Below are 14091 nucleotides of genomic sequence, written 5' to 3'. Positions count from 1 at the left end.
CAAAGGAGGTTCCAGGCTCTGAGCTGTCAGCACAGAGCACAATGTGGGGCTTAAACCCACAATCCATGAGATTATGACCTGAGCCGAAGTGAGACGCTCAACCAACTGAGCCACCCAGGTGCCCCAATTTATACTTAAATTTTTAAAAAACAAATTAAATTAAAAAATATACATAAATAACCTAATACCAACCATTATTTCCAAAATTCAGTCCACCCAAGGGAGATAAACTGGAGTGTGTGTGTGTGTGTGTGTGTGTATTTTTTTTTTCCTAATGCCCAGCTCCTTCAGAAAATCAAGTTCCATAAGAAAAAAAAAAAAGATCCTTTATAAAATGCTTGAAATTCTTGATGGGTTCATGTTTTCTGTTTTATATGGGTAAGCACTTTCCCCTGAGAATAGTGGATTATATTTTATATTGATTCATCGTATCATCAGACTCATTGCTTCGCCTTATATGTGTTTTAAAATAATGAAAACTTTCTTGTTTTCAAAATCAAATAGTAGGCATTAACAGTTCTGAATACAAACAATTCCTCGTAGCCCACCACTAACTAAATAGAAGTAGAGAGGTCTCTGGAAACAGACAAATGAAAGTTAAAATTATAAAGAAAACTCCCAGAACAAAGAGGCACTTTTAACTGCATATATAAATTATTGGTGTGCAATCTTATGGTAAAAGTTTAACTTGCCATCATTATGTAGATTCATTCATTATATAATTATCCATTATGTAAACCCATTATGGAAATTCACAAACGCTCCACATAGAGTGCAACTCTACAATGGAACCAGAACCATAGCTTGTAATCTGAAGATCTCATATTGTTGAAATGTCATCAGCATAAATTGCTGGTTTTACTAAATTTTTCTTCCTAATATTAAAGAGTAAAGTGCAGTGTCAGGATTGCAAACCTGAAAAAAGACTCTTAAAGAATTACAGTGTTTGGGCGACAGGCTGCCAGCTTGCGAGGATCACACACACAGCCTCTTCATCATACCATCCTTGGGGTTGGCCCAGCACTCAAGTGTTTCAGAGACTTTCTTTCACAAAAGGGGAATGACAATAGAATCAAGAGCACTAATAGAAAGTAATAGCTTCTGGTTTGTACCTGTATTGACTCAAATTATTTTCAGAATTATTTTAAACAATAGGTTTGAATGGTACACGTTTTTAGTTAATAATTTTCATTTTTTATAGCTTTCTATTTTTTCTGATAATTAACATTTCTGTCTTAATTCTCTTTAAAGGTTATAGAAGTTTTAATGTGCTAAACCTGTATGTCTTACAGCTAGGAAATAAAATTTAAAACCTAAACTTCTTTTAAAGTATCTAAGGCAGGGGTCAGCCAACTCTTAAAAAAACAGACAATGGGGCTCCTGGGTGGCTCAGTCGGTTATGTGTACAACTTCAGCTCAGGTCATGATCTCACGGCTTGTGAGTTAGAGCCCCGTATCGGGCTCTGTGCTGACAGCTCAGAGCCTGGAGCCTGCTTCGGATTCTGTGTCTCCCTCTCTCTCTGCCCCTCTCCTGCTCGTGCTCTGTCTCTCTCTCTCTCAAAAATAAGTGAACATTAAAATAATAATAATAAAAAAAGAACAGACAATAAATTGTTTAGGCTTTGTGGACCATATGGTTTCTACTGCAACTACTCAACTCTACCTTGTAGTACTGAGAAAGCAGTCAAAGGCTATATGTAAAGTTGATAGCATGGCTATGTTCCAACAACAACAACAACAACAACAACAACAAACTTCATCTACAGAAATAGAAAGTAAAGCCAGTTGGCCCACAGGCTTTAGCTTGCTAACCCACGGTCTAATGAATACTGACTTTGTTATCCTGAAATGGCTCTCTTTTGACAATCTTAAAATCCTTAATATTCCTTAGTTTGGCAATATCTGTTATATTCCTAATGGACAGTTTATACTGTTTATTTTATAGCTGGGGTAAACGTATAGCAAGACTTATGGCAAGCATGGAAAACACTCGTTTTTAGTTTTCAAAGGTTCTATATGTCAATCCACATGATTTCCAAATGTTGTCTTAAGGTTATTTTAAGGCTACTTGAATGTTAAATAAGTGTATGTCTTATTAAACTCAGTATTCTATCCCAAGCAGAAATATCCTTTAAGAATAAAGGCAAAATCAAGATGTTCTCAGAAGTCTATTCTGAGAGAATATCTTTAGTGGACCTACCATAAAAGCATGGCTAAAGGAAGTTTTCTAAATAAAAGGAAGAGTAACAGAATAGATAAATACAAAATACTTCCCTTCTTTTGAGTTTTCTAATATATGTTTGGCAGTTGAAACACAAACTATACCACTGTATGTAGAGAAATATTTAAGATTGCTATATCAAAAAAGCAGGAGAATAAATGTAGGTAAGGTTTCTATACTTCACTGGAACTAGTAAAATATGGATACCTGTAGACTATGATAAATTATGCTTATATGATACAATACTATTAAATTTATGCAAAGAAGCACACTCAAAAACCCAAAGCAGAATTCAAAAATGGCCAAGTAACTCACAGAAAGGCAGGAAAAAGAAAACAGAGAGAAAAACTAGAGGGAACAAACAGAAAACAACAACAAAATAAGATGCCAGTCACAAGCCCAAGCAAAAGTGTCATGAGATTGATTTCAGAAAAGAATAACTGGAGTTTGTGGACAAGATGAAGTCAATAGAGGGGAAGAGGTTAATGAGGGAGGGAGAGAGAGAATATTTAATGGAATAAGGAACTGACAGGGGCACCTGGGTGGTTCAGTTGGTTGAGGATCTTACCCTTGATTTTGGTTCAGGTCATGATCTCGCAGTTGGAGCCCTGCGTCAGGCTCTGCATTGAGGGTACAAAGTCTGCTGGGGATGCTCTCCCACTCTCTCTCTCTGCCCCTCCCTGTGCTTGTGCTATCTTTCAAAATAAATGAATGTACTTAAAAAAAAAGAACCGACAAGTGGGAAAGGATGAATGGAATCCAGTACATAAAAGGACAAAACGACATGAACAGTCTTTACCTTCAGTTCAGCAATAGCCTTAACTCTTATGGATAATTAGGGTGATATATTCCATCAAACAGCACTAGGCATACGGAAATTAGACAAAAGGGAGTTTAAGACATACAATCCAGTGTTTATGATCGTATTTTGCTCCAGAGCTAAAAGAATATCTTTGTCAGCTAATAAACACCAACAGGGTAGAGTGAGAACATTTCTGGAGATTCCAGATATCAAAGTATAAAAAGAAACTAGGAAGCAAAGATTAAGATAAGCAGCAATGAATAATAAATGGAAATTTGATAGAGGCTTTCAAAATGCCTCATAATTTGATATCTATAATCTATTATTTTAAAATGTATCTTTTAACTTTTCCTGTTTTTTTTTTTTTGAGTGGATCTAGATTTATTAATCTAATGATGTATGATTAAGAATTTTATTTTGCTTTCATATTCAAAATCAGATGACTTGTGTAAATTTGTCAATGTTCTCTAAAAGTTTTAAGTGAGTTTTAGCTTTATGATACCCTCATTTGAGAGCAGCTATGTGAAGTGCATTCAAGAGTTGTAAGTAAGCCCCTCAATTTTAGAAACAGGGTTGGAGATTCCATTTGATCAAAAGTTTAAACACATTTCAGTAGTAAATTAACCACTAATACTACATGATATTTACTGTAAGTCACCAACTCTGTTCAATGCTCTATACTATTCCATTTAATACTCATAACAATTCTGGCACCATCAGTACCACCATGTTATGTGTAAAGTTTAAAGGAGTTAACAGTTTTGTCAAAGATTTTACAGTGTGTAAGATGAAGATCTGGGTCTCAAACCCAGTTCTGACTGATGTAAAGTTCATGATCTTAACCACTGTACTATACCAGCACCGTCTGATGCCTAAGAAATTGTGGGTAGGAAACTTCATTATTAGAATTCCCTTAGGAATTATATTAAATTACCTTACCTTACCCTTTAAATTACATGAAATTGAATTACCTTAGATTACAAATTTTGAGAAAACCTTGAAAATGTCTAAGTATATAAGAAGTTAGTCATAGATTAGTTAAAGCAGTAGTATCACTTGTAAATAAAGATGCATGAAGTTTCTAAGTTTCTCATGATCGAATAATTAATTGCCTCCTTATGTTCTGCTTGACATAAATCCTTTTTACCATTAATTCTGTAATCACCTTTTGTATGCACACTACATTCCAGGCCCTATCCCAGGATTGTTAGATAAAACCAAACAAAATATGGTTAATTTTTTGCACTAAAGTTATTTAAGTTCTTTTGGTTAATAGAGTATCATAGAAAATAGTCTAGATGTCTGAGTTTCTAATAATTTTACTATAAAACAGGTGAACAGGGTTATATATTTGAAGCCAATGTATAATTATTATAACCCCAAGTATACTGTATCCAACTGTTTGAAGTAATGTAAAATCTCTGATTCCACAGATAGGGCAATTAAAATACAAGATGAACCTGGCATATTTTGCCATGCCAGAAAGCATCAAAGTGTTGAAAAAAAAATGATGGTAACACATCAAAAGGACATGGGAATCAGAATGAAGTGACTTCTACTCACCAAATAAGGGACAATTGGAGAATCAAAATAACCAAAGACAGTAATGAAACATAAAAAGTTTAAAAAAGTTGGGAATCCATGAGCCTCCGCCATGATAAATAGATAAAGTAATAAATAAGTAAGAAATAGGGGAAGTCAGGTTAATGATTGCAGTGGAATGCCAAGCGCTGACTGGTAAAAGTAGGATTGCTCAAGCTAGAAAAATCATCATTTTGTAATCATCAGAGTAAAGATTAGTTCACAAAAGAATCACTGGTAATGCAAAATCTAAGGGGAAGGTTAACAAGCAACAGACATTTGCATCTTAAGAGTTTAAAATCTCTCCAATACTGCTTAGTGGTAGCATGGCGAAAAGAAGAGAGACAGAGAGAGAGAGAGAGAGAGAGAGAACTATGCAATGCAGAAATCAGACACCTTGATTAGGTAATCAAAATTACATCACAAATGAGGGACAGATGGATATCCTGCGCCTGTGGATATCATTCCCTGAGAAGGCCACAACTTCACTTGTTTCGTCCCAGATGGGCATGACTAGAACCTAATCACGAGGAAGCATGAGTCAAACCCCAAGTGAGAACACATCCTGTTAAAAAAGAAGGGGATGGCACATTCAGTGCTGAAAAATGTCAATGTTTGGTAATGCCATTAGGAATTAGACCCCAGAATAAAGAGGACTGAAGGGATGTGACAACAAAATAAGATACTTGGATTTCGTACTTAGAGGAAAAAAAAATCTATACAGAACGTTATTCCATCAATTGACAAAATTGGAATATGAATAACAATGGGACAAAAGTATGATACCAATGTTAAATGCACATAAGTTGAAAACAGCATTGTGGTTACATAAAAGAATGCCCTTAGTCTTCAGAAATACACACTGACATAACTAGGAAGAAAAGGCCATGATGTATGCAGATTGTTTTCAAATGATTCAATGAAAAAATATATAAATTTTCATATACTCTACACACAGCAAATGTTGAAGCAAATGGGAAAAATGATGGATGAAATCAAGTAAAGGATGTAGGGCATAGTTTGTATTATTTCTGTAACAATTTTTACATGAATTTGAAATTAATTTTTAGATATAGAATAGAAAATATAGAAAGAAAGAAATCATCAACATACATAAACTCTAAGGAAGCTCATATATACAGAAACTTCTCAAGAACGATGTTTTTTGTGAAAGGTACAATGTGTTGTTTGAAGTAACAAGTAGAATGACACCTCCAGTTAGTTAAGGCAATGTTTGTGATATGTTTGAACCCACAACCTAATTTTTGTGGGGGATGGTGGTGGGGATTAGGGAGAAGCTCTGTGGAGCTATCATCCTGTGACCATTTTTTTAGTTCATTTGTAAAACTGATATAGACCATGAACAAATCAGCAAGAATTAACAAAAATACTGGTTAAAAAAAAAATCTAAACAAATTACACATGTGCAAAAACCAGCCATTATTTCTAGTACAGACAGGGAGTGTATCTGTATCTGTTATCTGTTCCTGTGGTGACCACTATTTTTAGATACATTTTCTTTTGTGATATACCAAAAGAAGAGAGCATACAAAATGTTGATATTTCTTAGGTAAAATATAGACAGGTCAATGGAGTTTATGATTTTGCTTTAAATATAAGTATGTAAGTTGGAGAAATTTAATAGAATTATAAGACATGTTACTTAAAGCAGAAACTCTACAGTGCTGTGCATTTGAATACAGATCATTAATAAATTATAATTTGAAATTATTGGAAGCATTTATAAATATATCGCCCATGTCTAGCTATTCATTGGAGAATAGTTAATATTTATGCTAATTTTACTCATTTGCTCTGTATGGCAGGATCAGAAAAATAAATCCATGCGCAGTTTAACTTATAAACCCAATCTGTCTTCTTTCAGCTTCATGATGTTATCCATTATCATTATTCTAATAACTTCACTAACCAACATTCACGCTATTTAATTAAACCAAAATGTATCTAAGCACTTAAAAAGAAGAATATGCATAATAACAAGCACTGCAAAGCAGGAGAGTTCAGTCCAAAATATTAATCTTAAATTATATGAAGATGAAGATTATGTGCTTCATTCTTACAAAAATTATATTGCCATATCAGATTTAAATCCCCGGAAAGATGATTAAGAATCAGCCATACATTTGCATATCACCTTATACTTTTTAAAGCACATTTATGCTTATTATCTTTTTTAAGTCTCACAATAGTTAGGCATTTTTATCATTTGATTTTTGGAAAGTAGAAAACTAGCTGAAGGAAACTGAGGCTATGAGATTTGCAATACAATTGGCTGAACTGATGTGGATGAGAACCTTGAGATAAAAGTATTTGTATCCTAACTGCTTGCCCTCGGTTTGTCTCACTTAGACCCCATAGAGAGTCCTGCCACTAATTCAGTGCTCATATACCAGTTTTATGATTCTGTAGCTGCTCTAAGGAGTGAAGTATTGGCAGTCAAGAGCACACTCCTGCTTCAGAAATAATATAGGGGCCATAATGCATATTATATAAGTATATACTGCTGTTCTATTGATTTTTTTCTCACATTCATGCTAATACTTAGCATATGATGTAAGTCTCATTAGACCGACTGCATAAATGAGGAAACTCAAAGACACTTAAGGACAAGTGATACTAAGGACAGCATTAGCAGATAAAATGGATGTGGCCATTGTACTCTTTCTACACCTACCTGAAGGGTGATTTTCTGATTTCTTTAAAAGCAGTTTCATCACACTAGCCTTGTTAGAGCTATTTCCACCAAAACTATAAGACGAATAAAATCAGATTTCATTTATCGAGTATGTGGTGGGATCCTATCCATTAAAAGTACCACTGTTATTTCCAGGGAACAACTCAAAGCTATATAGTTCAAATATTTAATCTTTACACAAATTGGTAATGCTGTGAAGAATGGCTGTGGAAACAGCCTTGTTTTGATGATGATTATACCCAACTTCCTAAAGTTGACTTAATGTGTTTAGGAGAACGTGCACTGTAGCAGAAGCACCCGAAACCCATACAAAATGTTACATCCCTTAATTTCACCTAGCTCTGTGGTCTTGTACAAGTTACTTAAAGTCTTGGGCTTTCAGATCCCTTATCAGTTAAAATTTAATTCTAAATGCCAAATCCTTGATTCTGAACTGCATTTTGAAATTAGACCCAGCAACCTCATAATTTGTATAATTTCATTCTCTCTTGATTACCTTAGCAGTTCATGCTGGCCTATTAACATGTGAATGACGACTGAATAAAAGCCTTACACATTTAAATGAAGATATTTCTCTTGTGATATTTCCATTTGAGCTTTATGTCTATTGATTTGTGATTATCCAGTACACTAAAATGAAAATAACCTTGACTAAGAACCAAGAGACATAGATTCTAATCTGGGCTCTGACAGAAACCGTTCATTTAACTTCTGTGAACTACAGTGCCTTTAGGCATAAAGATTCAGTATAAAAATACGTATCCTGTTTATCTCACAAAAAATATGTAAAAAATATAAGTTGACTCTTAGGTTCTGAACGTCGAGGTTACAGAATAATAATGAGCAATGGTTCAAACAACACTGATATATTTCTGCTTTACCTGATGGTGAGATGTGCCGCCAAGAAATGGAAGGCTCTGGTTTCCCAGTGGCCAAACAAGTAAGGGTGACATTGGTTCCTTCATTGATGGTCATATCGCTTGAGATGTCATATATCTTCGGAGGAACTGAAATGACAAAACATTCAGTGGTCAGCAAAATACAGTAAAATTCTATTGAACTAAACATGATCAACTCCATGATATTATACTTACAGCCCATGTTCACCACTCAAAATAGAGATTCTCTGGATTGTTAGGACTCTCCTAGAGTTTTCTGTTTGTTGGCTGGTTTTATTTGTTCGCCAATTTTTAGATATTGAATACTTCAGCATAAATGAATTAATAACAAAAAAGTTTGAATTTTACTTCAATTAAAATTTTATTGTGCATACTTGTATCAGACACTGCCATATAGCCAATCTATCTGTTCCACCTATGTATCTCCACTATAATGATGGCTTTCTTGATGAGATGATTTAATAAGAATGGAAATTTGGAAGAAACTTAAAATAGCAGAACAGTTGCTCTTTTCAAAGCTAAGTGAGGTAAAACATATATAGGATTAGGAGGTAAGGGGTGCTTGGGTGGCTCAGTCGGTTGAGCATCTGACTCTTGTCAGATCTGACTCAGGTCATGATCTCATGGTTCGTGGGACTGAGTCCTGCGTTGTCAGTGTGGAACTTGGGATGTTCTCTCTCCCTGTCTCTCTCTCTGCCCCTGCCCTGCTTGTGCGCAAGTGAGTGCCCACCTGCACTCTCTCTTTCTCTCAAAATAAATAAACATTTAAAAAAAGAGATTTCAGGGTTACAAAAGCATTTGGGACCTCAATTTTCAATCTGCCAATTAGTAGGGGTGGACTTACTAACCATTTATATTTGAAGGGGCTCCATTTCTAAGGGCTTGAAAAGTGTCTTCTTGTCAGTGAAGGCTGGGAACCGCTGGTTAAAACAGATCTCTTCACCCTGGGATTTCTTAGAACCTTTGTTATGCTTACTGTAAATCTCCAAGAATGAAAGGGAAAAGTTCTTATTGTATTTGTTTGTATGTTCTTTTTCTTTTCCCCCCTCATGTACTAGACTATGTATGCTTTTATCCAAGAGCATTTGAAAAAAACGGTGACCATGGAATATACTTTGGGAATGCTGGATAGGAAAATCCCTAAATGAACTTCCAATTAAACTGTCCATATCCTTTCAAATATCAGATGGTCTCTCACTTCTTCCTCAAATGCCATGGATACGAATCCTGGGTTCTCTACCAGCTGTGTTATCCAGGGCAATTTACGTCTGTATCTCAGCCTCAGTGTCTTCATGTGAAAGATGAAACCCATATAGCTGCTGTGAGGATTAAATAAGCCACTGTATTTTAAAGAACTTACTAAAGCACCTGGTATCAGTATTAGCTATCATTATTAAATGCCCTAGGACACATATGTGGTTTTTGAATTTCATTTCAGTACTGCCCTTTTCCTGTGCTTTCACCAACTCATCACTTTGGCAGTGTGTATGACCAGCTTGTGCCATAAGTTTTAGTTTACTCTACACAAATTATAGTATGTTGAAGTTCCAGGTAAAAACCAAAAATTGGCAATTAGATGTCTTCATAATTTTTAGACAAATAACCCTTTTACTGGAATTCTTTTAATTGTTCCATTCTTAGGCTTTCTTTATGCAAAAGATATGTTTCACAGCTATTTTAAAAAAGGTAATTAAAATTTGTCACAGGGATAAATTAAATTATCCATACTTTGAATATCATCTTAGATTTTTTAAATAAAACCAATATTCCATTACCAAAGAACCCCTAGAATGATTTGATTATAAATATAAAGTATTTGATTATATATAACTGTAGCTAAGATTTGGGAAAAAGCTTATTGCTAACTAATATACCATTGTAAGTGTTTCTAAATGACATTCTTTAATTGGCATTTAAAACAAATTATCATTAAACTCTTCAGTGAGTTTTCCCAGGCAAAAATAAAAATAAAAAAAATAAGAATCATTCCAAACTGAAGACTCTTTTTAGCTTAACTGAAACAGAACAGAAATAAAAGACATTAAGATACCCTTGGAGGAAAGTAGAAAAAAGTGTTCATGACTCATTGGTGAATAGGAGAGCTAATAAGAATCAACTTAAATTAAACAAAACGATCATCTGGATATACGGATGTAGGTGCAGGTTTGAAACAGTAAACTATGAAATACGTGTGTACATATGTACATATATAAATACACAAATTACATACACGCAAATGGCCACTATTTAAACAAAAGTTATATAGTACTTTCCTCCTTCATACAGGAGACAGTACATAGAGATCAGTCAAGTTTATCGACGTATTCCAAACATATAACTGACTCAATTTTGGGCAAAGGTATGTATATTTAAGAAAAATGATGGAATGCCACAAGACCATGAATTCTATCCTGTATATTATTTTGTCAATTCTATCTGATCTTAAAATAGTTAGTTTACTCTTTACATGTCTACCTATATTTAAAGTGGTAAACATGAGTGGTAAACTAATATTAAGCACACTATTTGGCTTCACAGAGAAACAACTAAGTCCCTTAGCAATAAACTTAGATTTGACATTTAACTTTGGGAAATTGTGTGGTGGGGAAGAGTGTTGAATTCCAGGTGTGACATGTCATCTCAGTGATGGCAATTGCCTCCCGGGGCCTCATAAGTCAGGATATGTTACAGGGAAGAAACATCTGGAAAGAGGATGTTAGTAAAGGAAAATCCCTCTGGCAAGGCTGTTCTCCCTAGAATGCATCACCTGTTGGCAGCAGATGCTGTGTGTAAAGAGGGCCAATGAAATCCTTCACATGCACTGTAGCTCGTGGAGGCAAAAACAGGTGTTGCTTTGCTGCCTGTTCAAAGCCATTTTATATTCAGTTCAAGACTGCAAACTTTTACTGAGTATTGTGGAGGGAATAATTCTGGACTCACAGGAAATGCAAAATTTTCAAGGCATAATCCTTGCCCTCAAGGAACTTAAAATTAAAAGAAGGAGGCAATTAGGTAAGTAATGAAGAGAAGACAAATATTTTCCATGTTTTCCTTTCCCATTTTACATGAGGAACACACGTCTAATAGGTATGCCTTGTGCGACCAAATCAGCAGACATTAGTTTTATGTTGGTTTCCTTTAAAGAGAACCATGTAGGATAGTTTATGCACCAAGTTATTCAGTGTGGTACTATTTATAATAGAGAAAAACTATTAATAGCCTCAATGTAGGACAACAGAAATAGAGGTATTGTTAGCTCTGCATCTAGAATAAGGTATGGTACTGGGAAAGGACTTGGGATGATCTGAGGCAGCATCATGCTAGGAGAAAATAGAAGAGAAAAAAAGATGCTTTTACTTTGGGTAACAAGAGCAGGGAAGAATGGTAATGCCTCAGGCATCTTAAGATCATTCAGTTCTGATGGGTGTCCCTGGGTTATAGTTTGGGTATAAATCATGCATGCACACAGGTCGGGAGGACTCTGTTGAGCTCTGTGAGTGACAAAGCAGCATGTCTATAGTATTTCCAAAATACTATGCACTTGCATAGAAAAACAGAACAATGAGGAGAGTTAAAATATCTTACTATTCTAGGTGTATGTTCCTTTTCCATATGCCTTATCTTAAACTCTCTCAAACTCTTTTCATTTAGAAATTGAGCTGAAAAATCATTTGTCTGAAAAGGTGCATAAGTGTTCAATCAATTCAACAATTTTTAAATCACTAAGTAAGTACAGATTTTAGTAACATTTTGAGTTGCTGTGCACATGTTTATGACCTAGAGCAGAATAATAAAGGAATAAATTAGTCATCTAAATGTAAACTTGTTTAATTCATAGGAAGAAATTATTATAACATTATCATCACTGTTATCATCATCACGATACCATAAGTAAAACAATGAAGTTCTAGATTTCATACTGAATCACAGAATATCTCTCTCCTAAGGGGACCCTTATTGGGGATTCTTAGGACTTTGCAACTGTGTTCATAATTAATTGTTCTATGTCACCAGTTACAGAATTGAAGAACATTGGAAACTTTCTAAACAACAGAGGTTGGAAGATTGTGTTAGGATGGAGTGTTTTTTGAAATTCCCATATACATTTAAGGGAGTAACTCTTGGATCCTCAAATTGATCATCTGCTTTGCCTTTAATTACTTGCAGGCCTCAAATTCAACTACTACCTAGTACTGCGTCCTCAACTCCTATTCACCTCACCATGGTGAGGGGATAATGCATATTTAGGTGAATCTCTTGATTTCAATTTACTAAAGGTAATTTAAAATTGTTTAGTTTCACTTTCACTAAAAAATGTGCAGTCTGACCTGCCCCGACTGCCTTCTCTCAGTTCAGCCATCTATCACAGTGTCCTCAGGCAGGGTATGGAGCAGTATCAGTAAGGAAAATTGTAGAATATATATCCAAACCAAAAACTAATGATTTCTACAGGGCCAGCCATTTGGGATTATCCTGCACCATTTGCATCATCATGTGCAACTGAGTTTGTGAGTGGCTTCATCTGTTTTTTGTTTTTAAAGTACACCCATTTTTATCTACATATAAATAAAATAAGTCTTTCACTTGTTTGTTTAATGAGCAGCCTTCACAGAGTTAACTTCAATTTCTTCTAAGAATCCATCTTGTAGTCTGGAACATAACCAATAAAATCCATCTTGTAGTCTGGAACATAACCAATAAAAAGGATGACTATGAGACTATGATTCATATGAATCATTTGAATCATATGAGCCCAGTGTTTTATCATATTAAATGTGTAGATGATTTTGAGAAATAATAAACACAACAGAGTTCACACCCATACCAAGTTCCGTGAGATGTGAGGCTGGGTCACATATAACACTGAAAACCTTAGATGATATATTTGATGATTATCTTAACTGTAAGTGCAAGACAGTGACTATTTGGATTGGGAAAGTTGTGTTGGCTCACTAGAATCAATTAAATGGCCCATCAAGTTCTTAAGTTGTGAGAGTCAATGAAAGACCACAGCACATACAAATCCATGTGGAAGTCTTCTTTGAATTTACAGGGATAAAAGAAAAATGGATGAAGTATGTACTTAATCTGGCCCCAAACATTCACAGATTATTGAAGGAAACATCAGTTCAGTATTTACCATAACCACAATATTCTTGGCATAAAACCCACTTGTTTCCTCAGGGTATAAAAATCACAGCAGTGTTTTATAGGCAAGTGCACTCTTCACATCATTCTCTGAAGCTATTCCTAAAATCATTTAAAAGCTTCCATATATCTATTTGGATTATGCACACGGTCACCAGATCTGTTCTACAAATATGTTCACTAGGCCAAACAATAAATAAAAACAAAAGTTATTCTATGTCTCTGGTGTCTTGCTTGACTTAGCTTTCTTCACAGTGAATTCTTCCACCCACAAAACTTCCTACAAACAAGAAACACTGAGTGAAAATTTCAGAGTGAATGTTAAAGGGTTAGAATTTTACCTTAAACCATTGTATCACTGATGGCTTTGATCATCTTAAAGCCAGATAGATTTTTCTGGGCATGTGTCTTATTGTAATAACAGCTTGTACCCACAACCCTCTGTCCTTCCACACTCCTCTTATAGTTTCTTTGTTATAGCATCTCTTATATCTGTCAGTATCATTGATATTTACTTCATTGTTAATTACCTCTTCTTCTCATAGAACAGAAGTAAAGACCTTGGGTAGGAATCTAGTTTATGCAACAGCCTATCACCAACACCTAGAAAAGGTCCTGACACATGGAAAATATTCAACAAATATTTGTTTTCTTGTTCTTTTATGGTTGAACTAATATGTCTTTGACTTTGTAATGAATATTTCCCATAGAATTTTATACCACT

General features: G+C 34.8%; 1 protein-coding gene across 5 annotated transcripts in view; it reads right to left on the bottom strand.

Annotated features, from left to right (window-relative positions):
- Positions 1-14091, bottom strand: part of NEGR1 (neuronal growth regulator 1) — an 841086-nt gene that overhangs the window by 332797 nt on the left and 494198 nt on the right. For all 5 annotated transcript variants that reach the window (XM_049618497.1, XM_049618499.1, XM_049618494.1 and 2 more), the window contains exon 3: positions 8202-8327. In XM_049618497.1, coding sequence (XP_049474454.1) covers positions 8202-8327 — 126 coding nt within the window. The remainder of the gene's footprint in view (positions 1-8201; positions 8328-14091) is intronic.

Source organism: Panthera uncia (genome assembly GCF_023721935.1).
Source record: "Panthera uncia isolate 11264 chromosome C1 unlocalized genomic scaffold, Puncia_PCG_1.0 HiC_scaffold_4, whole genome shotgun sequence".
Classification (NCBI taxonomy): Eukaryota; Metazoa; Chordata; class Mammalia; order Carnivora; family Felidae; genus Panthera; species Panthera uncia.
The sequence above is the reverse complement of the archived record's forward strand: the minus strand, read 5'-3'. Positions and strand labels throughout refer to the sequence as shown.